Source organism: Manacus vitellinus, unplaced genomic scaffold, assembly GCF_001715985.3.
Source record: "Manacus vitellinus isolate BGI_N305 unplaced genomic scaffold, ASM171598v3 scaffold_2_pilon, whole genome shotgun sequence".
Classification (NCBI taxonomy): Eukaryota; Metazoa; Chordata; class Aves; order Passeriformes; family Pipridae; genus Manacus; species Manacus vitellinus.
Window position 1 is genome coordinate 18,237,492 of NW_021940208.1, and position 24,867 is coordinate 18,262,358.

The 24,867-nt window shown below is 38.4% G+C and overlaps 2 protein-coding genes across 2 annotated transcripts in view; one reads left to right on the forward strand and one right to left on the reverse strand.

The window, feature by feature from the left end:
• Positions 1 to 16,353, forward strand: part of BRCA2 (BRCA2 DNA repair associated) — a 37,373-nt gene extending 21,020 nt beyond the window's left edge. The window contains exons 14-26 of the mRNA XM_008934238.3: positions 484 to 674; positions 1,282 to 1,469; positions 3,774 to 3,944; positions 4,245 to 4,596; positions 5,280 to 5,435; positions 7,528 to 7,672; positions 10,499 to 10,620; positions 11,680 to 11,881; positions 12,100 to 12,266; positions 12,355 to 12,490; positions 13,127 to 13,383; positions 14,072 to 14,215; positions 15,200 to 16,353. Of these exons, the coding sequence (XP_008932486.3) occupies positions 484 to 674; positions 1,282 to 1,469; positions 3,774 to 3,944; positions 4,245 to 4,596; positions 5,280 to 5,435; positions 7,528 to 7,672; positions 10,499 to 10,620; positions 11,680 to 11,881; positions 12,100 to 12,266; positions 12,355 to 12,490; positions 13,127 to 13,383; positions 14,072 to 14,215; positions 15,200 to 15,838 (2,870 nt within the window). The 3' untranslated portion in view covers positions 15,839 to 16,353. The remainder of the gene's footprint in view (positions 1 to 483; positions 675 to 1,281; positions 1,470 to 3,773; positions 3,945 to 4,244; positions 4,597 to 5,279; positions 5,436 to 7,527; positions 7,673 to 10,498; positions 10,621 to 11,679; positions 11,882 to 12,099; positions 12,267 to 12,354; positions 12,491 to 13,126; positions 13,384 to 14,071; positions 14,216 to 15,199) is intronic.
• Positions 15,635 to 22,156, reverse strand: N4BP2L1 (NEDD4 binding protein 2 like 1). The gene is made up of 4 exons (XM_018071086.2): positions 22,022 to 22,156; positions 21,134 to 21,222; positions 19,821 to 19,897; positions 15,635 to 17,844 (listed from the first exon to the last, which is right to left on the reverse strand). The coding sequence occupies exons 1-4, from the start codon at positions 22,071 to 22,073 to the stop codon at positions 17,616 to 17,618; spliced, it is 447 nt and encodes a 148-aa protein (XP_017926575.1). The 5' UTR covers positions 22,074 to 22,156; the 3' UTR covers positions 15,635 to 17,615.
• Between the last annotated feature and the right edge of the window lie 2,711 nt (positions 22,157 to 24,867).

Sequence of the window (24,867 nt, forward strand, 5' to 3'; positions counted from 1 at the left end):
TATGCCTTCTGAACTCTCTTGAATGTTCTATAACTATTATAACCAAATAATCTGAATTTTTTTCAGAAGGACTTGTGTGTATTTGAACAGGTGTAGGAACGTTTGCAGAATTAGATCCTGTATTTAGGTCAAAATCTCAAGATTACATTAGTTGATGTAGTCATCAACTCATTTCTTTTCATTTGGAGTTTTCTATGAAGACTTGAGTTCAGTCTGATAAGAAAAATATGTGGCTCAAAATTTAGTTTGGGGACTAACACAAAATTAATATGAATATATTTGTTTCATGTAATGTTATTCAAATGCTTTCATTAATCACTGCTTTCTAAATGCATTAAACTTTGAATATTTAGACTTTCAGTTTCTAAAAATCTGCAGAGTGGCATAGTGAATATGCTTCTCTCAATCTGCTTTTGTAGTGTGACTGTATATCTCTATTTGGTATATACTTTAAAAATATTTTGGGGGTTTTTTTCTTTGCAGCTGTGGTCAGGATGGTGACAAATCTCCGCTGTGCCAGAGATCTGCAGGAAATGAGAATTAAAAAGAAGTGCAGGCAAAATATTCGCTCACAGCCAGGCAGTCTTTATGTCATTAAAACCTCTGCAAGCAATAGAATCTCTCTGAAAACTGCAGTGGAAGAGAAATCTCCTGGCTTTTATTCTACAGAAGAGGTATATTGGTATTTTCTTATTGTCTGTCTTTTGCATCTGTTTCTCAAGAAGAGCATATGAAATCTCAGTAGCTTTCGAATCAATACGTTCTGCACTTTTTGGGTAAGAATTTAGAGTAGCTCTTATACCAGTTGCTGCAGTATTTAAGTAGCTTTGCATATCCACATTTTTTAAGACAATTCCCAGTAATAAAGGTCATAAAGTCTCTAGTGTTATAGTCAAACCAGAGAAGCATCAAAAAAGGAAAAAATCACCAACTATAGTTGCTATTGACTTTTAACCCATATATGAAGTGCTGGAATAAGAGAACGATTAAAATTTAAGCTTAGGTAAATCTATATGAAAAACCTCTTGCTTTTGGTTCAGCGAAGGTACAAAACCTGTTGAATTTTTTAAAACACTTTTGAAGCACACTGTGATGCTATTATGCTAAAATAATTGCTGGGAATTCATTCTTCATGGATTACATATAAAATGACAAGATAGACGAACTGTCTCAACCTTAAGGAAATATTTACTCTGAATTTTTAAGATTAGATATTAAAACTCTTAGCTGAATTCTTACTGTATTGTCATTATTTTGTCTTTTTCATCTAATTTTTTTCAGCTATACACATATGGTGTTTCAAAACATTGCATACAAGTTAACAGCACAAATGCAGAATCTTTCCAGTTTCTTGTCAAAGACTTTTTCAGTAAGGAGTATTTGTTAGCTGGAAATGGAATGCAACTTGCTGATGGAGGATGGCTAATACCTACAGATGAGGGAAAAGCTGGAAAAAAGGAGTTTTACAGGTACTGTTACTTATGAACTTGAGATAACTATGCTATTTATTAGTTATTCTCTTATCCCCAAGAATAAATCCAGTGTAGTCATCTTTTAAAGCCTCTGACTACTTTTTTTACTGTGCATTTTTAGTACACCTCTGTTAGTGTAAAGATATTTTAGGATTGTAAATTTGCTATGTAGATTAATGTTGCTAGCAATTGATCTTCAGTGACCATTAAAGAAAGCATACAAAGTCAATTTAGAAAATGTCTGGAAATTCTTCAGCAGTGTAAATAGTCTAAAAAAAAACCCAACTATTTTTTGATGGGAATGAAGGTTGATTTGGAAGGTGCTTAGGGCTTCTTTGACAGAACAGGGATGAATATGCTTTTTTAATATAACTTTTTTAAAGATTACATGTAATTTGAAGGAAACCTAAACTACAGTGGTAAGGCACTTTTTCATTCAAGCCTTCTCTTGAGTAGATGTATGAACCAAAATAGGTGCAGAAACAATGCTTGCTCTTGCATTCTTTCTGGTTCTTCTATCCCTCCTTTTGCAGGTCTTTTAAAATGAGCAGGAAAAAAAGTGTTGAGTACACCTCTCCTAAACACTTCCATGAAAATTATGTTTTGTTTTACTGTAAGCAAGTGTGTACGTTGTAACTTCATCAGCAGCATGTGCAACAGCACAAGGAACTACCAATGTACTGTTGTTGCAGCAAAACTTCAGAAAATACTTAACTATTATCTTCTGATTTGCTTTGTTAATTTGAATCATAGAATATCCTGAGTTGTAAGGGACCCACAAAGATCATTGAAGTCCAAGTTGTGGCCCTGCAGATTTGAGGTGCAGCATTTGAGATGCTCTATTTTCAAATCAGTGTCACTGTTGGTGTTCATTCACAAAACACTCAAGTCAGGCACCTGCATTGAGTAGTATTTGTAGTCAAGCATGCATTGCCAATCTAAGTAATGTCAGAATTCAAGAGGTTTGCAATATTTGTTTTGCAGTACCAAAGTGTGACAGAGATAGGTCTGTTCCAAGCTCAAGAACTGTTTTTATTTGTAAGTTTGAGTTGGTGAGGTTGGTGCCAGCAATCCAAAATGGGAAAATCGGCTATTATGAGATGTGTACTTCGATGTTGTGATCTGTACTTTCTCATGAGAAATTGCTTTCTACTCATGCTAGTGAGCCAGAATCATTATTAGCTTCTCCCACATGACTTTGAGAAATGTTTTTGGTGTCAATGATATTTGTTCATCGTAGGAGAACTGGAGATGTTGTGTGTTCATACCCAGCAACTACTCAGTGAAGAACAATCATGTGCTGGAGTTCACAGAATCATAGAATAGTTTAGGTTGTAAGGGACTGCTGGCAGTCATCCATTCCAAGCCTCTGTTCAATACAGTTTGAATTAGATTAATTACTCAGGAACTTGCCTAGCTGAGTTTTGAACATCTCCAAGGACAGAGATTCTGCAACCTCTCTGGACAGCCTGTGTCATTTGACCATTCCTATGTTTTAAAAAACAAAACAACCACCTTTATTTCTGATTGGAATTTTTCATGTTCCATCTTGGTCTGTTGTCTCTCATCCTATTGTTGTGTGCTTCTAGGAAGAATGTCCCTGTTTTCTCTGAACCCTCCATTCCAGTAGTCATAGAAAGCAATAAGGTCTTTTTGGCTTGTTTTAAATTCAAACAAACCCAGCTCTCTTAGCTTGTATGTCATGTGCTTAGCCTTCAAGATCACCTTGCTGGCCCTCTGTGAGGTTTGTTGCAGTATACCAACACCTTTGTCCTTGCAAATCCAAAGCTGGACAGAAACTTTCTCCCAAGCGCTGAAGAGACGGGAAGGATCACTGCCTTCCTGGCTTTGCTCCTAATACATCACTTCTCTAAATTTGATGTTATCTGTAAACTTTCTTGGTCCCCCCAGCCATCATATAGATTGTAATGAACCCATCAAGCAAGCAGGGGAAATTGCAGGGCTGAAGGGGAATAGAGCACACCTCAGTCCATCTATGCTATGTGCATAACTGCATGAAGCAGACACAGCACGTCCCTGGAGCTGCTGTTGGGTCAAGTATCTCTGTTTCAAGGATACATACCTGTATGCACATGCTGCCAAGGCATATGAGGACAAAACTTCAGTATTCAGACATTAACCAGATCAGGTGATGGAATGTAACCTTCCTGTTTTCAGTGTAATAAATATTCTTTTGTTGATGTTGCCTATGTACATACACCAAACACAATGCTAGGGCAAAATAGGCAAGTTAAAACTTGAAGTAGATTTCAGGTTAATTTATTAATCATTTATATGCAGAGCCCTCTGTGACACTCCTGGTGTGGATCCCAAGCTAATATCTGAGGCCTGGGTTTACAATCACTACAGATGGATTGTATGGAAATTGGCAGCCATGGAAGTGTCATTCCCGCATGAATTTGCTAACAGATGTTTGACACCAGAAATGGTGCTGTTGCAATTGAAATATAGGTATGTGTATAGCACTGTATTTGGACCTGTAACTTGTGGTACTGTATGCTTTCTAAATTACAAAATTAACACCTCTACCTTGCATTTACTATTTAGTAGAATCCATACATTGTTAAATTTATGCATAACAGTATTAAAAACATAGTGCATGTTATTTGCAAAAATTTAGATGGCATTTGCTTTGCTACAGTGGTGCTTAATTGTAGATTGAATAAGCAATAGTTTGCTACAATTGTGTTTAAAGGAAAACAACGTGATGGGGTTTGTTTGCTTTAACAAAGCCTGAATGCTTTTTTGTAGGTATGATTTGGAAGTTGATAAAAGCAAACGATCAGCAATCAAAAAAATAACGGAAAGAGATGATGCAGCAGGTAAAACACTTGTACTGTGTGTTTCCAAAATAATATCACTGAACACCATTGTATCTCCTAGCAGTAGCAATAAGAACGTGGAAAATAAAAAAGCAGCAGCAATAATTGAAGTTACTGATGGCTGGTATGGGATTAGAGCTCTTCTGGATCCACCTCTCAAAGCTTTCTTAGATAGAAGAAGGCTGACTGTTGGTCAGAAGATCATAGTGCACGGAGCAGAGCTTGTTGGCTCTCAGAATGGATGTACGCCACTGGAAGCCCCAGATTCCCTTATGTTAAAGGTAAAATAAAATGTTAGTTCAGCTTAAATGGATGTGACTGAAAGATGTGATAAATGCTATTTAGTTGAGCAACATTCTGTAAACAAAGTTATCGTGGCTTTACAAACAGATGGAGCTTTGTTGAAGATTAAGAACCAATTTGTAAGATGTGACACTAGGTCACTGACACTATTCAATAGGGTTGGAAGAGAAGTTTGTAATACAAAATTCTTCCGAGTTTTGCTATGTGTTTTGGCAGTTCCAGCTTCTTAATTTGGTTAAGCACCAAGTTACAAAAGGTACTTATTCATCACTTACAATATGGAAGTTGGAGGAAGAATGGGGGGGGAAAACCAGCTTGTGAGAGGGTGGACTGGCAGGGGAGGGCTTTGACTTGTTTGAGAATGCTTAAAGAGATAGGTGAAGTTTCAGCATAACACTGTTGCTCCTCTGGTATAAAGCAATGGCTTGTCTCATAGATACTCATTTCCTAGAGAATTTTAACTCATCAAATTTTTAATTTCTGTTTAAAATACATTTCTTCAATGTGAAAGGAAACCTTTAAAATGTGATATGTTCAGGTGTAAAAGTGATATATTCTTAGCGAGGTCAGTGTGAAGATGGTCTTTCCGGTAGATATAATAAGTTGGATGTAGTTTTGACCTATTAGTGACAGTTTATTATTCATTATTTATCTCATTCAGATTTCAGCGAACAGCACTCGATGTGCACGATGGCATGCAAAACTAGGATTTCATCAGGATCCCAGACCTTTTCCTTTGCCTTTGTCATCACTTTACAGCGAGGGTGGTGCAGTGGGGTGTATTGATGTAGTTATTCAAAGAACTTATCCTATTCAGGTATGGTGTAAGTATTTTATCAATCTAACAGGTTCTGTGAGATCTAAATTATGTCAGTTAATTACTGTATCATTCTTTAACTCAGACATAATATAGAGAGCTGAAAAATTTAAGAAAAGCTACCATTTTGTATAAAATGAACAAAGAGTGGTTCTTGCAATGTGCACATATTTAATATTTGAGGACTGTATCCTGTGGTGAGAAAAATTTGAGTTTGCGCCCAGTATCTTCTGGTTGGTTTTGCTTTCAACTTCAAAAAGCCAGAAAGAATTGGATTTCAGTTCTGGAATCTAAAAAGCACAGCACTTGTTTTAAAGGAGAAAAAAGACATTGACAGTTTCAGCTCCAAGAACAAGTGAAACTCAATTTTTTTTATTTTTACATACATACTAACATAGAAGTTGTATATTTCTAGCCTTTAGTAAGATTACTTTTTCTTACATGTAGCTGACTGTATTGTTTAAGTTATATTAATTAAAAATATGACTGAAAATACAATGTGTGATTATGGTATAAAATAGAATTAAGATCTTTTAAATACTACTTAATATCCAGACATTTTAAATACAGTCAGACTACACTGCAACTACTTGCTTTTATAACAATTCCAGCCACAAAAAGAAACAATATTTCTGTTAGCTATCAATCCTTTTAATGTTAACAGTTTAACCAGGATACAACTTTCAGGTTTTATTAACTTTTCTCAGAGTATATTATACTTGGCATGTACATAACAGGATTATTTTTTCATTGCTTTCTTTCTAAGGTGTTGTTTAACTATTGGTTGGTGTAGAATGAATTCTGCAGAGTACTAGCAATATTTAGTTTGGATCATTACTTTGATATTTAGATCATTGGTTTAATGGAGGAAATTGCAGCACCTACTATGGAAGCTGTCTGGTAGAACTAACATTTATTTAGGTCTCAAAAAGGGAACTGTAATGTGTAATCACATCACAGTTAGTGGTTTCCAGGCTGGGGAGGAGAGTGGTGCTTTGTATCTCACTGTATCAAGAGATTAATGTACCGATGTACTTTTCGCTTTTCTAAACCCTGAGACTCTTGCTCAAACATACCAAAATTGTAGGAAGATTTGAGCTGTCTCTCTCCTTTTACCTCAAGAGTCAGAGTATATGAATCATAGTAGCCTTAACTAAATATGTTAGATTGTGAATAGTGCAGGAAAGTACATGGCATGCAATTAAATGAGGCAGGCAGAGCCTATTTCAACAATTCACTGCCTCATAAGGATTAGTCCTGCAAGCTTTCCTCATCCTGCTTTCACTGTACTCTCCTGCTGCTTCTTTGTGCTAATCCTGGACCTAACCTGATCCTGTTGCTTAGCTAATTTAATTTATTGTTTATTTTAAACCAGAAGTAAGTAACTAATAATAATTAAAAAAAAAAATAATGAACCGCTGTCTATTGAGTTATCAAACTGATATGGTCTGCTGAGGTCAAATAGGTACTAGAGCCAGTGCAAGGGAGAAGACAGAACTGTGCAGCAAAGAGGAAGGGAAGGGACCACTTACTTTCATCAGCAGCGACGTTGTTTGGCTCACCTATTTCTGTCAAGCCAATTCTAGCAGGGTTGTGGACAAGGCTGTAGTCCTGTGGAACCATTTCAGGCAGAAAAGGTTTAAGAGCAGGACAACATCATAGTTCCTTTACAGCATCTAATCTGGTGTGTTAAAACAGGCAATACAATTGATGTGGAAAGACAAATTGGGTAGAATGCAGTCTGGTATACTTTTTAGCATTGAGTTTGATGGTTTCTGTCTCAGTGTATCTACCAGTGGCATCCAGCTGCTTTGAAATTACATCACTGATACTTATTACTTCAAGCTATGGTTTCTTCAGCTGTTAAATCATCTGATTTTGGATACTGCTCCATTCTGTCTGTGTATCTTTAAAGTGAAGATTTACCAATGCTGTAGTTTTTTGCCTTTTATCTATTATACTGAAAGAACTTATGATCAACTGCCTGTTCATTTTTAAAGCATTTTTGCATAATAGTGAGTATTAAAATGAAACTAGATTATGTTAAAAATAATTTTTATGTCTGGGTTTTGTTTGAATCTTTTTATTTCAGTGGATGGAAAAGACATCAGCTGGTTCATATGTTTTTCGTAACAGTCGAGCTGAAGAAAGGGAAGCTGCCAAGCATGCAGAGGATCAACAAAAGAAACTGGAAGATCTGTTTGCAAAAATCCAAGCAGAATATGAAGAGCGTGAAGGTAAAGCTTTCATTCTTTCAGAATAGTTATTAAGAACACAAAAACATTCTTGACGTTTACAGAAGAATCTTAAGAAACTGTCAAAAAGCTTCCCTCAAGATAGAGAAGCAGAGATGGGATTTGGGGTTGTTTTCTTTGTTGTTGTTGGGTTTGTTTTGTATTTTTCTAGATTTTTGCTTCCTGTGTACAAAACAGTTACATGCTTATTTGCTTGGCTTTGCAGCTATCTAGGAAACTCGTCCTGAACGTGTTGGTAGCCAGGCTACTAAAAAATTGTCATTGAGATGATGCTCAGGGAAGTGCTATGGAATTGTAGGATTCTTAATTTCATTCTCTTCAAGGACCTGATACTGTCATGATTCACCCAGAGGTGGGCACTGCTGGAATGTATCTCAGTAGACCTGAATAAGATTAGGCACTTAGCATCTTTCCTCACAAACATTGCAGGACTGTGAAGACACTGAGCTCAGTGAAGCTCCTAAATGGGACAGGGACCCTGGTCACAAGGGACATGGAGAAGGCTGAGTTACTGGATGCCTGTTTCACCTCACCCTTGACTAGCAATCCCAACCTTCAGCAATCCCAGGCTCTGGAGACCATGGGAAATTCTGAAGCAAAGAAGACATAATCTTGGTGAAAGAGGATCAAGTTAGAGAACACTTAGGCAAACTGGACATACGTAAGTCAATGGCTGGTGACGAGATGAACTCTCAAGTGCTGAAGGAGCTGAGTAATGTCTGTGAGGCTGCTTTTGATCCTCTTTGAATGATCATTGGTTGATCAGTAGAGGTGCCTGAAGACTGGAGGAAAGCAAATGTGTCTTCTGTCTTCAGAAAGAACAGGAAGGAGGACCCAGAAAACTAACTACAAACCAGTCAGCCTTACCTTGATTCCTGAGAAGGTGATGGAACAAATATTCCTGGAACCAGTTCCAGGCACATGAAGGACAAGAAGGTGATTTGGAGTATTCAACAGGGATTCACCAAGGGAAGTCATGTTTGACCTGCCTGACAACCTTCTGTGATGGAATTATGGCTTGGTTAGATGAGGTGAGAGCAGTGCCTATTGTCTACCTGGGCTTCAGTAAGGCTTTTGACATTCTCCCTTGAGATCCTCATAGAGAAGCTGGTGAAGCATGGGCTAGATGAGCAGTCAGTCAGGTGGATTGAAAAGTGGTTGAACAGTAGGGCCTAGAGGATGGTGAAGAGGTGGCATGAAGTCTATTTGGAGGCCAGTAACTAGTGGTGTATGCCAGGGATCAATACTGGGTCTAGCCCTGTTTGAACATCTTCATTAATGATCTGGAGAACAGGACAGTGTACTTTCAACAGGTTTGATGATACAAAATTAGGATGAGTGATTATGCTGCCATCCAGAGGGATTTTAGCAACTGGAGAAATGGGCTGACAAGAACCTCATGAAGTTCAACAAAGCAAAGTGCAAATCTTGTGTCTGGGGAGGAAGAGTCCCATGCACCACTACATGCTGGGGGCCACCCAGCTGGAAAGCAGCTCGGCAGAAAAGACCCTGGGAGTCCTGGTGAACAAGTTGAGGAGTGTTGTCAGAAGGTCTAAGGAGGTGATCATTCCCCTTTGTTTAGCATTGGTAAGGCCACATGTGGAATGCTGTGTCCAGTTCTGGGCTCCTCAGTACAAGAGAGGCATGGACACATTGGAGACATTACAAGAAAGGGCCATTAACATATGTAAGGAATTGGAGCATCTGACATAGGAAAAGCTGAGAGAGCTGGGACCTTTGAGGTTGGAGAAGAGAAGGCTCAGGGGGATCTGATCAGTGTACATAAATACCTGAAGGGACACTGCAGAGAAGATGGAGCCAGGCTTCTGTCAGTGGTGTCCAATGACAGGTCCAGAGCAGTGGGTACAAACTGGAATACAGGGAGTTCCCTCTGGACATCAGGAAGCACTTTTTCACTGTGAGGATGATCAACAGTGTTGCCCAGAGAGGCTGTGAAATCTCCATCCTTGGAGATAATCAAAAGCTCACTGGACTTGATCTTGGTCAACCTGCTGAAGGTGACCAGAGCATGAGCAAGGGGTTGGACCAGGTGGCCTCCAGAGGTCCCTTCCACTTCAACCATTTTCTGATTCCATAATGGGCTGACACTGCACACCTCTGCCAGTGATTTTTAGCAGTAGTTCTAGTATTGAATTTGTAGTTGAAATCGGAGATGGCTTTATAATTCTTAACTTCACTGATACGAACTTCTTGCTGTGGTGTTTAATGTTTGGTAAACTTGTCTATACTAGACAAGTTGTCTTGTATGTCTGCTAGCACTGTCTGCTATGCTGAAGGAATTAATGAAAATGCTAACAGCAAAATTACTTACCTAAGGAGAGTGTAATAGTTTAATGTAATGAAGTTAACTTCGCTTTTAGCTCATCTCCTAAGGAGGCTTCATGTGCAGACCTGTTGTCCCAGATCTTGGTATCTTTGAGACTTTTCTGCTGTATGAGAGGAAGAGGAAGTGACAGACAGAGAGAAAATACAGTCAAGTATTGATGAAGTTTCTTGGTAGCTCATCAAGTCTCCCACCCTCTTCTAAGTGCGGACACTGACTGTATAATATTCTAATCTATGTTGTATTAAATAAATGAGATTTTTTTCTGCTTTTTTCCTAAAATTTTCTGCTATTTTCCTAAAATATGTATATATACACATATATCAGTTCCTGTATATGTGGTTTGTATTTTTATTCTGGCAAGGCCTATGTACTGCCATGCTTCTTACATAATAATTTCTTCTTTCACTTTCAAGTGTATTGGTTGCACTCCACCTGATAGCTTTTTTTTTTTTTTCCAACAGGGAGAACTACCAGAAGAACAACAAGATCACATATAGTCACAAGACAGCAAATCCATAATTTGCAAGATGGTGCAGAACTTTATGAAGCAATTCAGAATGCATCCGATCCTGGTTATATGAAGGTAACTAGATCCTACTGGGCTAATTTTGAAATGCTTCTGAAATAATTTACAATTTACTACCTCTTGCTAAAATAAACTGTTAAATCACTCTTTATTTTTGCTGCCTTTTGAGATTTCCTACAGCATGTTTATTACTAAATAAATTAATATTAAAATTTTTGAAAAAAATGTAATGAAGTCTTGTTGAAATAGATTAATAATAGTTTGGATGGCACTTTTCTCTTGGTATAAAAATCCAGGATATAGCACAATTAAAAGTTAATGTTACTTGCAATTTTATTACTTTGCTTTGTCTTGCGTATATGGACACTAAATTAATCTCGTATTAGAGATTAATTAGACTTGTGTACGCATATTCTTGCATGCTGTTCACTGAAGTGTTTGAATCATTATATTGTCATTGTTTTCTTCATTCCCTGTTCTAGTTAAATCATGACTTTTAAGATTATGCCTTTATTAGTAAAGATGCAGGTGATGAGTCCCTGCCAGTTGTTCAAAATTAAATACATGCCTTACCTTTTGCAAGTCAGGGTCCTTGATGGTCATAAAGCCATACGATCTATGGTATGTGTATCTCTGGTGCTGCATGTAAAGGCATCTGGGTCTTGAAGGCTTGGTCAGAAAAGTAACCTTTCTGTTGGATTTTAGTGTAAATTGCTGTGTCAGCTCAGAGACAGCAGCCTGAGGAGAAATGCAACCCTTTCTTCATTCTTACTGAAATTTCTCCTAATATGTCTTCATATGAAACAGCAGAGCATGCCTGTTATATTAAATATTCACCTTAGTTATGCACTCTTAAGCAGGTTTCTCACTAATTGTCACATAAGAACAGTTTGTAATGTAATGCTCTGTGGAGACCACAGAGCACCAGCTGAGTACCAGTCAAGACTTGATGCCTCCTGTTGTTTTAACATACCTCATTTCAAGTCCTAGTAGTGTATCAGTTGAACAGTAAATTGCTTGTAACAGATGAACACTTAAAGAGGCTGTCTAAAAATCTTGACAGTATTTTTTTTAATTAATAAAAAAGATACTGAGTGCATTTTCTCTTGGTTACAGGGATATCTCAGTGAAGACCAGTTAAAAGCTTTGAGTGCTTACAGGCAGTTGATGAATGACAAAAAGCAAACTCAGATGCAAGAAGAATTCAAGAAGGCTTTAGAGTCAGCAGAACAGGAAGAAAATGGTTGTTCCAAAAGAGACGTGTCTGCTGTATGGAAATTATGTGTGGTAGACTACAGAAAGCAAGAAAAATATAAAGGTTAGTACTTGAAAAATTATAAATAACTTTTAACTAAACATGGTAACTGGCCAACGTAGATAGAATTGAAGAGTGTCCCAGCAGTATTCTAGCCTGCATGTTAATATTTCCAGTTTTGTTTAGGGCTTTTGGGTGGAGGGAGTGTTGTGGATTTATTTTGTTTAGAAGCCTTCAATTTAGTATTGCACAGCTAATATATCTTATTCTGATACTGGTAGGAGTGATACTGAGTATCTGGCGTCCACTGCTGGATATTTGTTCATTGCTAAAGGAGGGCAGTCGGTACAGAATCTACCAGCTGTCAGCATCACAGTCCAAAGGAAGGGCAGACTCAACTAACATACAATTAACAGCAACAAAGAAAACTCAGTATCTGCAACTATCAGTAAGTGCTTTAAGTGCATAAAGATGTGTCATTAAAGTGTATCATGGTCTATATGTGTGGTAAACACTGAAGTTTTGTGTTTCTTAAGGTATCACCGGAGATGCTGGTGCAGATTTTCTTTCCAAGAAAGGCTCTAAAATTCACCAGTTTGTTGGATCCTTCTTTTCAGCCACCATGTGCTGAAGTCGATTTAGTCGGAGTTGTAGTTTCTGTTAGCAGAACAGGTACGTTGTGGACCACATTCATGTCTTCCCATTGAATAAGCACTGAATTCTTTATTTCAGAAGTCAGAGTTATCTTGGTATTGTACCTGCACCTCAGGCCTGTGAAAACCTGTGAAAACCATGACATACTGGCAGATAATTCTGTTTTCCTAAAGCAAAACTGTCTCTGCTTATTAGCTCAGGAAGTTAGTAAGGCGGGATCTAAGCTCAAGAACAGCTTGTCTTTATTTTTTCTATAAATGGTGGATGCGAGTTCTCGCATTTGTGTTCAGCATCTGCAGCAGCGCCACCGTGCGTGTATGTGAGCTCCCTCTTCTGGGTACAGTGTCATGGAATGAGTGGAACACAGGGACTGGAGCTCATGGGTGGGAACATATGGATAATCTTCTGAATAAAAAGGTAAAGCACCATAGGAGTATTGGTTTTTAGCCACTGCAACACAGATTTTGAGTTGTTTTCTGTAATCAGTAGGGAATTGGTGTAGAGTATGGGTGAAGCATGCAGACAAGCTGCCATGTAACATTTATCATTTCTCTTTCAAGATGTGTGGGACCTTTTTTTATAGCTACAAATTGTGGTAATCAACATTTACTTAAGGATGCAAAGGTTTAATTCAAACTTTTTTCTTGCTTTTAGGTTTCACTACTATGGTGTACTTATCTGATGAAAGCTGTAATTTCGTGGCAGTAAAGATCTGGACAGATCTCAGACACCTTGCTATTGAAGATATAGTTGTCTGCTGCTCACTCATTTCTGCAAGCAACCTTCAGTGGCAATCTGAATTTAGATCAGAAATTCCTGTGCTGTTGGCTGGAGATCTTTCTGTGTTCTCAGCCAGTCCAAAGGAAAACTATCTTCAAGAGAAGCTTAATGAACTGAGAAGTATGATAGAGGTAAATAGTTAGATGTTTAGTTTGATGATTAGTTTTAGTTACTGCTGTGTTACATACTTCACCAGAAAGTCTGTTAGTAGTAATAAATCTTTAAAAGAAGTAATACACAGAGGGCTGAATTTGAGAGGATTTTCTGGGAGATGGAGTAAGGTGTTAATGCAGTTTTCCTGGAGGACTCTACATACAACCTATTGAATGTCTTTTTCTTTTTTTTTTTTTTAATTCAGTTCAACCAACACCGTCTTTTGCTCTGGCTGGCAAAGCATCTTATATCTGTCAATAGTGAATCTGTCATGCACGGTTTGGCCTCTAGCCTTTTAAAAGCTGAAATTTACTCTCTTGCTCAGTGGAGTTTATTCAGTATTGGATTGTTGATTTCATTTATTTATTTTTTATTTCAGTTTTCTAGCAGTGCCAAATACCATGTCCTAGTAATGCATTCCCATTTCTTACTGAAAAATAAGTTTAAATACAAAAGAATTTTTTTCTTCTTCTTCTTGCTCACAATAAAAGGTAGTTTTATTTCTCTCTACGGAAAGTGCAGCAGTCTTCTAAGTTGTTGGCTTGATATAAAATAAAATTCTAGTGGGATTATGATGAGAAAAGAAAGTCCTAAATACTTTGTGAGCATATCATACTTAAACAATTTGAACAACTATTCTGCATTGCAAACTGTTCTCCTTTGCAGAATGTGGCCTCCTTTTGCTCTGATGCAGAAAGTAAATTGGTGAATTTGCTACAAAGAAATCTCTTGCGTACACCCAGTTTAACTAAAAGATCCGGCTTGGAAAGCCCCTCTCCTTCCTGTAACTTCGCAGAGGATAAAAGTTTGGTAAGCTTCTGTTAATTAATACTGTGTTTGTACTGGCAGTGCATGCAGTGAGGGTAGAAGTAAGTTCTGTACTGATGGTTGTGGTCAGTGGTCCCACTTCTCAGTCCATCCATTCTCTTCAGGGCAATGCAAACTGATCAGACACTTTCTCTGTGTGGGTTTACTGTTATTCCTCAGGAGGAACTGAAAGACCATTCTTCCTCCCAGCAGTACATGAAAACTTCCCCTTATGGCCTATGTTTCCACAGCATACTTAAATATTGTAAGTTTTATGTGAGTAAATGAATCATTATTTCTCAGTAGATAATTTATCATTTCCTTGGTCACACTGTGAAGATTACCTGATGTGAATGTCACTGGAAGGAAGAATCTTGATCTGTAAATTCTTCTTTTATGGCATTCTGCAGTTCCTGTTTTTGTTGAGACAATTTACCTCCTTTTAACTAGATATTGTTTACTATTTCCAGGATTTAAAGGGGAAGAGGTATCACCTAGTAAATGTTTACATTTTATAGCAGTCTTGACAAAAATTGTTTTAAATAGTACTCAAGTTTCCCATGAAAGCTGCTGGAGGCAAGTTGTTTCTGATGTGGAGTACTGAGCAGTCAGAACAAAAACTTTCCCTGCCACTAGTTGCGATGGAGGGGGAAACACCCTGATGTGATTTCAGTTCCTGGGGACTAATTTATGCTTATAAACCTAACCCTTTTCCATTTCAGAGGGAGTGCTAATACTTAATTCTGAAGGTTTAGTTTATATTTGTTTATCAAATATATTAACCAATTTAAAACAAATGAGACATGAAAAGTATTTTCAAGTTAGATGTGTGTTTGAATGATTTGCTGTGTAGCATCTGTCTTGTGTGTTTTGTTATCTTCAAGTTTTTTTATATCAGGATTTTTTTTCCCATTTTGTGGAAGTAATTGAGGAAGCTAATGAAATGGAACATTCTATTCAACATCAAACTTCTCTCTTTTTAACTAGATCTCTACTAGAATCAAAATTAAGCATCCAAGCCCTTTGTCAACTATCACACCATATATGAAACTTGTCACACCAGGGTCAGCAAAAACACCTTCACCTGCTACAGTTAGTGAAGACCATCTCAAAAACACCAGAAAGAGAAAAGCTATGGACTTTCTCAGTTGCATACCTGCCCCTCCACCACTGACACCAATATGTTCAGTAATTTCTCCATCTGTTAAAAAAGCATTCCAGCCCCCACGACGTTTGGGTTTACAGTGTAGCAAGTCATCAAAAGAGACAGATCAGAATATTGGTCGTGTCACGCCCTGTAGAAAATTGAGAGAAACTGTCCATCTTCCTGAGAATGACCTGGTTGCTGATGAAGAACTGGCAATGATTAATACACAAGCACTCATGAATAATTTACCAGAAGAAAGGAAGATGAATTATGTAAATGAAAACAGCAATTCAATAGCTACTAATTTATCTGATGATCTTTTATCCAGAAGTAGTTCCAGGTCTACTGAGAAAGCAAATAACTCATCAAAAAGCAGTTCTGAAGTAGCTGAGACTCTTCAGAAGGACCCAAAGGAACCTGTGGACTCGTTACCAGCCCGCAGAGTGCTACAAAGACAAAAATCCCGAAAATGCTACTAAACACCCGTGTACAGTTTTGTATATATTTCAAATTCAAATTATTTTTACACTTTGTACATTAAATCTGGAATCTGTTTAATAAAGCTGTATCTCAAAAAGAGACTCATGAAATAACATTTCATCTGCAAAATAGTCTGAAGAAATTATACACTTCTCACAAATATGTATTGTACAATAACATCAGTATGGCTAAGGGTTTTATGACATTTTATAAGCCATTGTTTGGATTCTGACGTATTCTTAAATTACAGCAGGATCTTTGTTTCAGTCTAAAGCAATCAGTTTTGTTTCCCTCTGCAGCATTAGAGTAGTTGTTTGGCTATCAAAAGAACAGGGCAAAATAGTTCTCTTATTTTCACTGTACAGAACATTTTAATTCTGAAATGTTGCTCTGTGTAATTAGGGTCTGTTCTTGTACTTTCCTCCTCACTTTCCATATAGCACTAAAAAAGGTTTAGAGAACAGCTATGATTATTTGATTTACAGCAAAATGCCACACAAAGGTATTAGTGATAAATCTTTGGTCAGTGTTTCTGAGCTGCTCCTTAAAGAAGCACTTGAGGCCACAACATCATGAAAGACAATCAGATCTTTCTTTGATTTTATCGCAGGATCTTTCTGCTGGGGATGAGATAGTGCTTGAATTCATTATTTTGTTCTCATTCATTTCAACAGGTTAAGCTCAGAACTGGAGTTTCTCCATTGGAGAGGGAAATAGTCCTGCTGGACCAGCTGCCACCTCCACATTTCAAATAGCTGCTTGTCAGGTTGCCCTTTGCTCTGCTGCTTCCCACCAGGCAGGTTCAAGGGAGGGAGGATGTTTCAGAACTGAGACCACCAGCTCCCACTCAGCAACCCTTCAGGGGTCCTGTGCTGTTCACTTGGCTCAAGTGCAGGACTGGAGAACTATAATGGGCTGACACGAGCTCGCTGGTAGTTCTGTAAACTTCCATGGAATACTGCAGAGCCAGAGTCCCTGGGCCCCCAGTTCAGAATTGTTTGTAATGATGATGCTTAAAGCTTTAATGCATTTTGAGTAGAAAATGCAATTTATCTTGTACATCTATTGTGTCCTGAAGACAGCTTGACTTTTGCATAGAGACAACATTATACCTCTCAGACTTCTCTGCTAAATTGCTAGATGAATCACAGTTGTACCCATATTTCCTAATGTCAAATGGGAGCCGTCTTCATTTCCTCCTGCAAAATACCTCCCCACTGTCTGTTCTACAGGCACTGCTTAATAATCCACACCTATGTAAAAAAATTGACAAGTGGAGTTTTAAAAATGTTTCACAAGGCTTCTTGACAAGGCCATAATCATCAGAATATAACAGTATGGATAAAACCACAGCAGGATAGTTTCTTTTCCCACTCATCCATCAGTCAGTGGCTTCTCAGCATTCAGTGGCTGAAGAGGCTGATTTCTCCCCTTAGCAAAAACAGGTTTTTCCTCCTTTCTTAAGTCATTATGAGTTAGTTTGTGTATTTAACAGCCTTGTGTTTCAGCTGTACAGACCTACTCCTGTAGCCCAGTTCCTACTTAGATGGATTTTCCTGGTGGAAGAGGGATGAGAGGGAGTACAGTTTGTACTGGGGACAGCGCTCTTAGATTGGTCCTGTAGAGCCGTGAGATCACAGAACAATGCCATTTAAAGATTTGTAAGAAATAAAAGTAATTTAGAAATGTAGTAGAAAAACATAAACAGTTTAGAAAAAATTTAAAACTAGAGACTTTTATACCCTGATAATTAAAACACACCAAGGAATCACCTCTTCAGTTAAATGTCATGTTGTCTGTACGTGTCCTGTGAGGTCTTCTCCTTGAGAAGTCTGAAAAAGGATTGGAATGGGTATCCATGCCATAAGATGCATTTGGTCCACTGTAGCTTCCCTCATCTCTGCTTGGTTTTTCAGAGTGAAGAACACTGTGGAAGGTAACATTGTGCTCGTATTGTTCTTTCATCCGTTGTATCTTTTCCCGAGGGACATGATGAATATTTCTTCTGTAGAGTCAAAATTAACAGAAAATACAAGTATTTAGCTGCCCATGTATTAGAAGTTATCTTCAGCTTGCTAAGGTGCCTGATAGGTTGTCCTAAATAGGACAATGGTTCTGATCTATTTCTAGCCTGTTTTTGACAAATTGTTGTTTACTTTTACCGACTTCTTAAGAATATTATTGTGACTGCTGAAAAATGTCACACCAGTATTTTTTTGGGCAGCCAGGACATAAGAAGTTGACAAATATTTTGAAATGAAAGAGTTATGTAGAAGACCTGTGTAGTATTTTATAGAGGACTGCTGGGTTTTAGCACTAACAGCTTGTTAGCCTCAGGGTGAGCTTTGGTACATCTGGAGAAATGCAGACAAGTGCTGTAACCAACATAGACACTGATTTATCAGCAAATACAGAGGTCAAAAAATGCTGTTGCTTTGAGCACAAGTAGTAAAAAAATCATACATGATGTGGCTCAGGCTCCAGGGCAGATTTGTAAATGACAGGTTTGAGAGGGAGGGGAACACAATGCTCAAACATGCAGGGATTTCTGGATAGAGTAAAACAGTCACGGTCTCTCCACAACTGAGTGGGAATTGTTTTTGCAAAGACCACCAGGAATTTCTGTTTGTCTGTGAGTTTGCAAACCCTGAATATTTTTGGGCTTGCCATTTAGCTCTGTAAGGCACAGTTTGAGATCTAGAATGTATGTTTATCCTGCATCCATATTTTTCAAAACCTTGTGTTGTGCAAATGCTGCACTGCTCAACATGTGTTTTTCCGTAGTGGAATCACGCTGACAGTAGCACAGCAGGCTGCCAGCTGCACATCCCACTTGTGAAGTGGGCACAAGGTCCTGCAGCAGCCAGAGTCCTGCACACATGCAGCCCATTCCTGGGCCAGTAACCAGCACAAACCCTATTGCTGATAAAGACACCATCTGGAAGCAACCTGCAGCTGTCCCTGAACCATTTACCACAGACCTGCTCCAAAACTGGGCGTATTTGAATTAGTTTTACAGTGCTGCTGTAAAAAGCTGATTTGTTTCAAATATTTAATAACACAAAATGCAAGTTATTGAATTACTCAGCCTACAATGAATTATTAAATTCTGCCTCTGCAGTGATGCCCTACAAGTGGCTGGTGCTGGTGAAGCAAGAGCTGACACAGTTGACAGTTGCCGTTTGTCTCCATCAGACACAGAAAGGAGCAGTGCTAACTTTTGACTAGAGTTCCTAGCTGGTACAAAACAAATACATCCATTGGAATGAAGCACCCGTGCCTCGTTTTCTTGCAATAACAAGTAAGTTAGCATGTGTTTAGCTTCTGGGTTTGACAGACAGTTCACTGAGGTGTACTTTACATCAGATTGGATAAAGGCTAGGAAATTAGCCTACATGAATTTTTTTTCATTGATATAACCATTAACGCTGCAGTCACTAATCAAACTAACATACTTAGAGACACATTTGGCTGCCTCTAAATCCTACCACACAGAGTTGATACATTCACCGTATCCCATGTGTGTGTGAGATCTTTACAAAGATCCTCTAGAACCCAGTGTCTTAGCCACACTCAATGTATCATCCCTGCACGCTATAGCAATATTTGCTATGGTTAAATTTTAAGAATAGAAGCCTGAAAATTGTCTCTAGTGCTTAGATATGGTTTTGTGCTGAAACATAAAGACTGCTGCTCAAAATACAGAATGAAAACTGGGGTTTCTGCCCCAAGAAGCTTGCAGCATAAAAAGGCCTTGTTGCTTTTACTACTGCCTGTCTCACTTCAGCACAGTCAGGCCTTTTCAGGGCTGAATTTACTACAGACCAGGTATTCGGTACCAGAAACTTTCCACAACAATCCTTCTGTTGTCATTTACTAGGCTACATTTTAGGGTATGTGAAGAGGAAGAAGACTGTCCTTTATCAGGACACATCTACAAAATGAGAAGCTGTCTGCAATATCAAAGAGAAAAATATGTACCTTGTCAGTTCTTGAACATTGAACTTCCAGGGTGTATCTGGTTCTTGGAATGTAACTTCATATCTATTTTCACGTGCCTGAAGGACACAGAAGTTTTAGATGTGTGGCTGCCAAGCTCAGGAATTGCCAATCTTCTAGACCCCCTGAGATTTTACCAGGTTAAGAGATGTTATCTGTGATATGTACCAGAAGCCAGAAAGAGGACGATAACTGTGACTGCCATCACGGTGCCAGTCTGAGTCCCAGCTAGTTCATTTCCTTCTACATGAAGGGATTTGGGTTTCCCGGCAAAACTTGCCTCAGCCTTGCCCCCAGTCCCCATCCCCCATGGCAATAGCATCTTGGCACTTTATCTCTCTGAAGTCACTGATGGTTCAAGAGCTACAGGTTGACCATGCCAGTCTGGAGTTTCTGGAAGTGTGAGGTCAACATCTATCAGTCATGTTTATCCCAGCCATTGAGTCTACAGTACTCCATTTTTTTCAAGGTAAAGGAACGTATTTGTGTGTATGTATATATATATGTACATACACACACAAAAAAAACCATACATGTACATATATATGTATTAAATACAGTTATTGATTACTTTTGAGTTGGACAAGGAGGCAGGGAAATCTATTGACCTTTTTACATCTTGCCCATCTCTGTCTGTGCCCTCTACTTGCTTCTTATTCACCCACAAGCATTCACAACTCCTGCTAGAGTTGTGAGGCTTTCCAGCACCCACTATTAATTCCTGCCTCTTTTGTGCTAAGCAATACTCAGACCCAAAATTCTTAACTGACAACACCATAACCCACAAAGAGAAGCACGAGTTTAATGTTAGCAGACAGGCCACACTATGCAACTGTACTAAAAATATTGCCATCTCTGCCAGAACTACTGACAAGAGATATCAATGCATCTTTGAAGACTCTGTGTGGTGTATTTTTCACAACTTATGAACTAAAATTGTAAGTCATATCTTGGTATATTTGTCAACAAACAATTGACAGAACTGTTCAATTCATGTCGCTACCAGGGAAGGGGATGACATCCTGATGACTAAGAAGTAACAGGGGAGATTCAAAGGCTGTTAAACTTTTCAAGCCATTTTGCCTTCACTGAGTTATAGAGCTGACTAGCTAAAACAACTACACTAGCACCTCTGCCCCTATTTTGTCATAATATCCACAATATCCACTACAATTAGAGAAAAATGGGGAAAGTGAAGTAATTATTTTTAGCCATGTTAAGAACCATTTCAGTCAGATCACCTTGTAAATGTCATAGCTGAGCACATAAAAGCAATAAATCAGAGATTTCCCTACCATTATCACATATGGCTTCATTTCCCAAGCATGGATGTTGGTATTGTCAATAATAACCGGGCTTTTCCCATTCTTCATTGCTTTGCGTGCTGCAATGTAACACATTAAGTGTATCAAATAACAGACTGATCCAGGCCTTACTAGCCCCAAAGTGTCCTTTCTTGCCCACTGCTCACATACTTGTTTCCCCACCAGACTTGGGTTTGCAGCCACTGCCCAAACGGGAGCCAAGGCCAGTGCCCAGCTGGAGCTCTCCCAGAGGAGGTGGTGCAGCTGCTGGCTGTGCTGTGTACCAGCTGTGTTCTACAAAGCCCTTGTAGAACATACTTGGAACAGCTAAAAATTACTGTTGTTTGCAGAAGATACCTGTTATATCATCTCAAAGTATGTTTGTCATTGCCAAAATTTCCTTCACAACACAGCCACAAAAGCATGTTACATTGTTATCTCTGAAGGAGAGACCTGGGTTGTTTAATTCTCAAACTCATAACTCAGTTTCCGAGTTTTCCTCCTATCACTACCTCCCCACCCCGTAACACCCCCTTCCAGGCCAGGACAGACATCTAAGTAGTTCATAAGGCTGAGGTGCCTACAGCTGCAGAGAGCAGCTGCTGAGCTGGTATCTGTATGGCACCTGTTCTTACCAAGTTTCAGCAGTGCTTCCTAACAGTCACTGCTTTACTTTCTAAAATAACATCTATCAACCTCAGCAATTTTCATTTACAAATTTCTCTCTAGTAAGTCAGAAGAAATAAAATCAGAAGTGGTAAATGTATTTTTTCAACCAATACCCCATGAACTGCAGTGTATGACATCACTTTGAGATATTTTATTTTGGGGGCTAAGTTTAAAGACAGACTGCACAACCCCTGGATGAAGTTCAGTCACCTCTTTTTTGGTTCCACTTGTGTGCATCCTCTAGGAAGTCAGGCTCAAACATGTATACACCATTTTCAATGAAGAAGTCATCAGTACTAAGAACTACGGCACTGGGACAGTCACGTTTCAGTTGTCTGCAGAAAAAAAAAAGATGAAAGAAGGATTAGTATATGGTAACACATGCCTTTAACAGAGACCATTAAATCAAGAGCCATTTGAATGCTCTGCAAATATGCACAGTGCTTCATTTGAAAAATTGCAGCTTGGAAGGATCTGAAAATACTGCAATCAGTAGATGGACACATAGGAGGAAATAAACGGAGCTTGAAGGCATGGCCTTGATTTCTTTAATTCAGCAAAGAAATCTAGACTGGACTACCAACATCCAAGTCTTTAATGATATTAATATTTTCAGTCTTCCTTCTGAGTTACCTGAGAATTTTCTGAGTTGTCTGAGAACGTAGGATTGTAAAGACAAAAAAACCCCCCAACAACCCAAACCTGCTTATCCCATGGAAGTTGGTGTCAAAAGACAATTTGACCATGGGAATTTTTCTACTAAGATTTCAGAAGATAAGGAGGAAGGATTTGTCATTTAGTTAAGATGGCCAAGAGTACCATCAGTTTGAGGTTTTTTGGCTAGAAAGCAGATAGCACTTTTTATTTTATTTATTTATTATTTGCAAATAAGTAGCTGAATGATAAGTCAATTTTTTGTGTTATTTGTTGCAGCTTATCCCTGTTTCACTTAATCTTCCTCTTGTAGAATTGAGTAATTTTTATATCTTTTCAGCTTTTAAATGTGTTTTTATAAACAAATCTGAATTGCCAGATTGGCTATAGATCCATAAAACAGACCGCTGTGGTCAGTGGCACAGGGCAAACCCCCTTCCCTTTGCACTGATGTGTGTCCCACAGCGATGCTCCTGCAGACCTGGGATGCTGTAAACTGACCATCTGCCTCAAAGGCTGTGACTGGCTCTAGGAGGTGGAAGTGCTGGCTTGTGAGGTGGTTTAAACATGAAGCATTCCTCTGCCAGTCCTTATAGAGCATAAAAAAATCTTAATATGAAATTGTATTCCCATTTTTCTAATTTGTTTGTGTCCATAGACAGAACTGTCTATTTTTTTTCAGTCACAGAAGTGCTGGGGGAGGAGGGAGTCTCTGCAAGAAGTCAGGGAGAGCCCATGGCATCATCTCTCTAATCTATGTCTCCCTAAGGCCCAAACTGTCTCAGGAAAAGAAAGGTCAACCAAGAAACCTTGTGGCTCTCAGACTTGAATGCTGCTGCCCTGCTATCTCACATCTCACATGGTCTCCAGTCCCTGTGACTCATTTCAGCTTCCCTAATAAAATGCTTTTCTTCCATCCCCACAAGCTGTAAAACAACTATTTCTCAATGTCTTATCTACATGAGCAACAGCAAGGGAAAGGGTGCCTTTAGGTTATCAGCAAAAAAACAGACACACAGACAGAAAAAGCTTAATTCTGTCATCTAGCTCTGTCCTAACCATTTACTTACCAGTTTTACCCTAATCTGCCTGCAAGCAGCAATTCTTCACTAGGATTGCGGGTTGCATTTAGCTGAATAAAGGTCAGCTTCTGACTTTGCTCAGTCTCCACTGTAACTCCTACCATCTGCTGATTAATTGATATTATTTTGCTGTAACAACCCTCCCAGAGAATAGAGGCTCACTGCTGACTGACAGCCAGGACTGGGCCATGCCCACTGTCAAGTGTCATTTAGCACCTACATGTTGTTATCTTCTAGCTCCAAAGACAGGCTTTAATCACATAATTACTCTGGACAAACAGATTTAAGAAAAGTCATGCTTCAAACTGTTAGCAAACAGTCAAATTACATTTGCTTTCATTTTGGTCCTAGGCAAAGAATTCTTACCATGAAAAGCCTGGCAACACCTAATGCTTATCTGGTTACTCCTGTGCTGAGAAACTGATATATTCAGCTCTCACTTCGATTCAGCACCTCGCCTTTCTCACTGCTTTACCCATTGCAATTTCTTCTCTAAAAAAATCCTTGCTAAAATGCCTGTCATCTCTTTAGCTATTAATAGGCACATAAAATTGTACACATCTTGTAAAAGATCTCAAGACTATTTTTTTCTTGCTCAGTATTTCTTTTAAACATGTTCTCAAACAGTGCAAATTTTAAACTAATTTTCTTAGCACATACTTTACTGAATTTTCAACACGTATATGCACACTCACATGAGAGTTTTGATATTAACCCTTAAGCAATCTAAACTGTATGTGATTATCTGTAAACTCAGTCTAACTACCCTGATACTGATAATAAAGTAAATAAAACTTGTGTGTCAAAGGAGGAAAAATATGGCACAAAATATCCTAAGAGCCATAAATTACTTTCACATTTGCTATATTTATACCAAACATACCTACTAACAGCAACATAAGAAAACATTAAGTGGGATAAAGGTGTTTTACCTTCTGCTTATTTTGCTGGTTTTAACTTTTAGCTTTCTAAAACAACCAGTCACTGAAGTTTACCACCATTTCTGTAATCCCCTCCCTATTGCCCATGAAGTTGACAAAAATCCTGTTTCTTCTGTCCCTTATAATTTCAAAAGGCACCCAAACCTCTTTAATGTGTTTCTTAAGAAATAAGCCTTGTACGATCTTCACAGGACTGCAAGGTGGTTTAGAAGACAGGTTTGCATAATCACACCAGGCTCCTAATCACTGTATGCAATTAAAATGCCTGTATTTCAGAAAAATATACATTAGCTATGCAAAATGGGAGGGCTTGTGACCACTGTTATTAATGCAGAAGTCTTGAACAGCCCCATGTAAAAAGAAATTACCCATTGCTGTC

Bases quoted from the DNA above. Each gene is read 5' to 3' on its own strand.
- N4BP2L1 (XM_018071086.2), bottom strand. From the start codon at position 22,073: ATGTTTGAGCCTGACTTCCTAGAGGATGCACACAAGTGGAACCAAAAA. The intron at 19,898-21,133 runs GTAGGGAAATCT...TGTGTCCTTCAG, and splicing joins TGAAGCCATATGTGATAATG to GCACGTGAAAATAGATATGA. The intron at 17,845-19,820 runs GTACATATTTTT...TTGACTCTACAG, and splicing joins AATGTTCAAGAACTGACAAG to AAGAAATATTCATCATGTCC.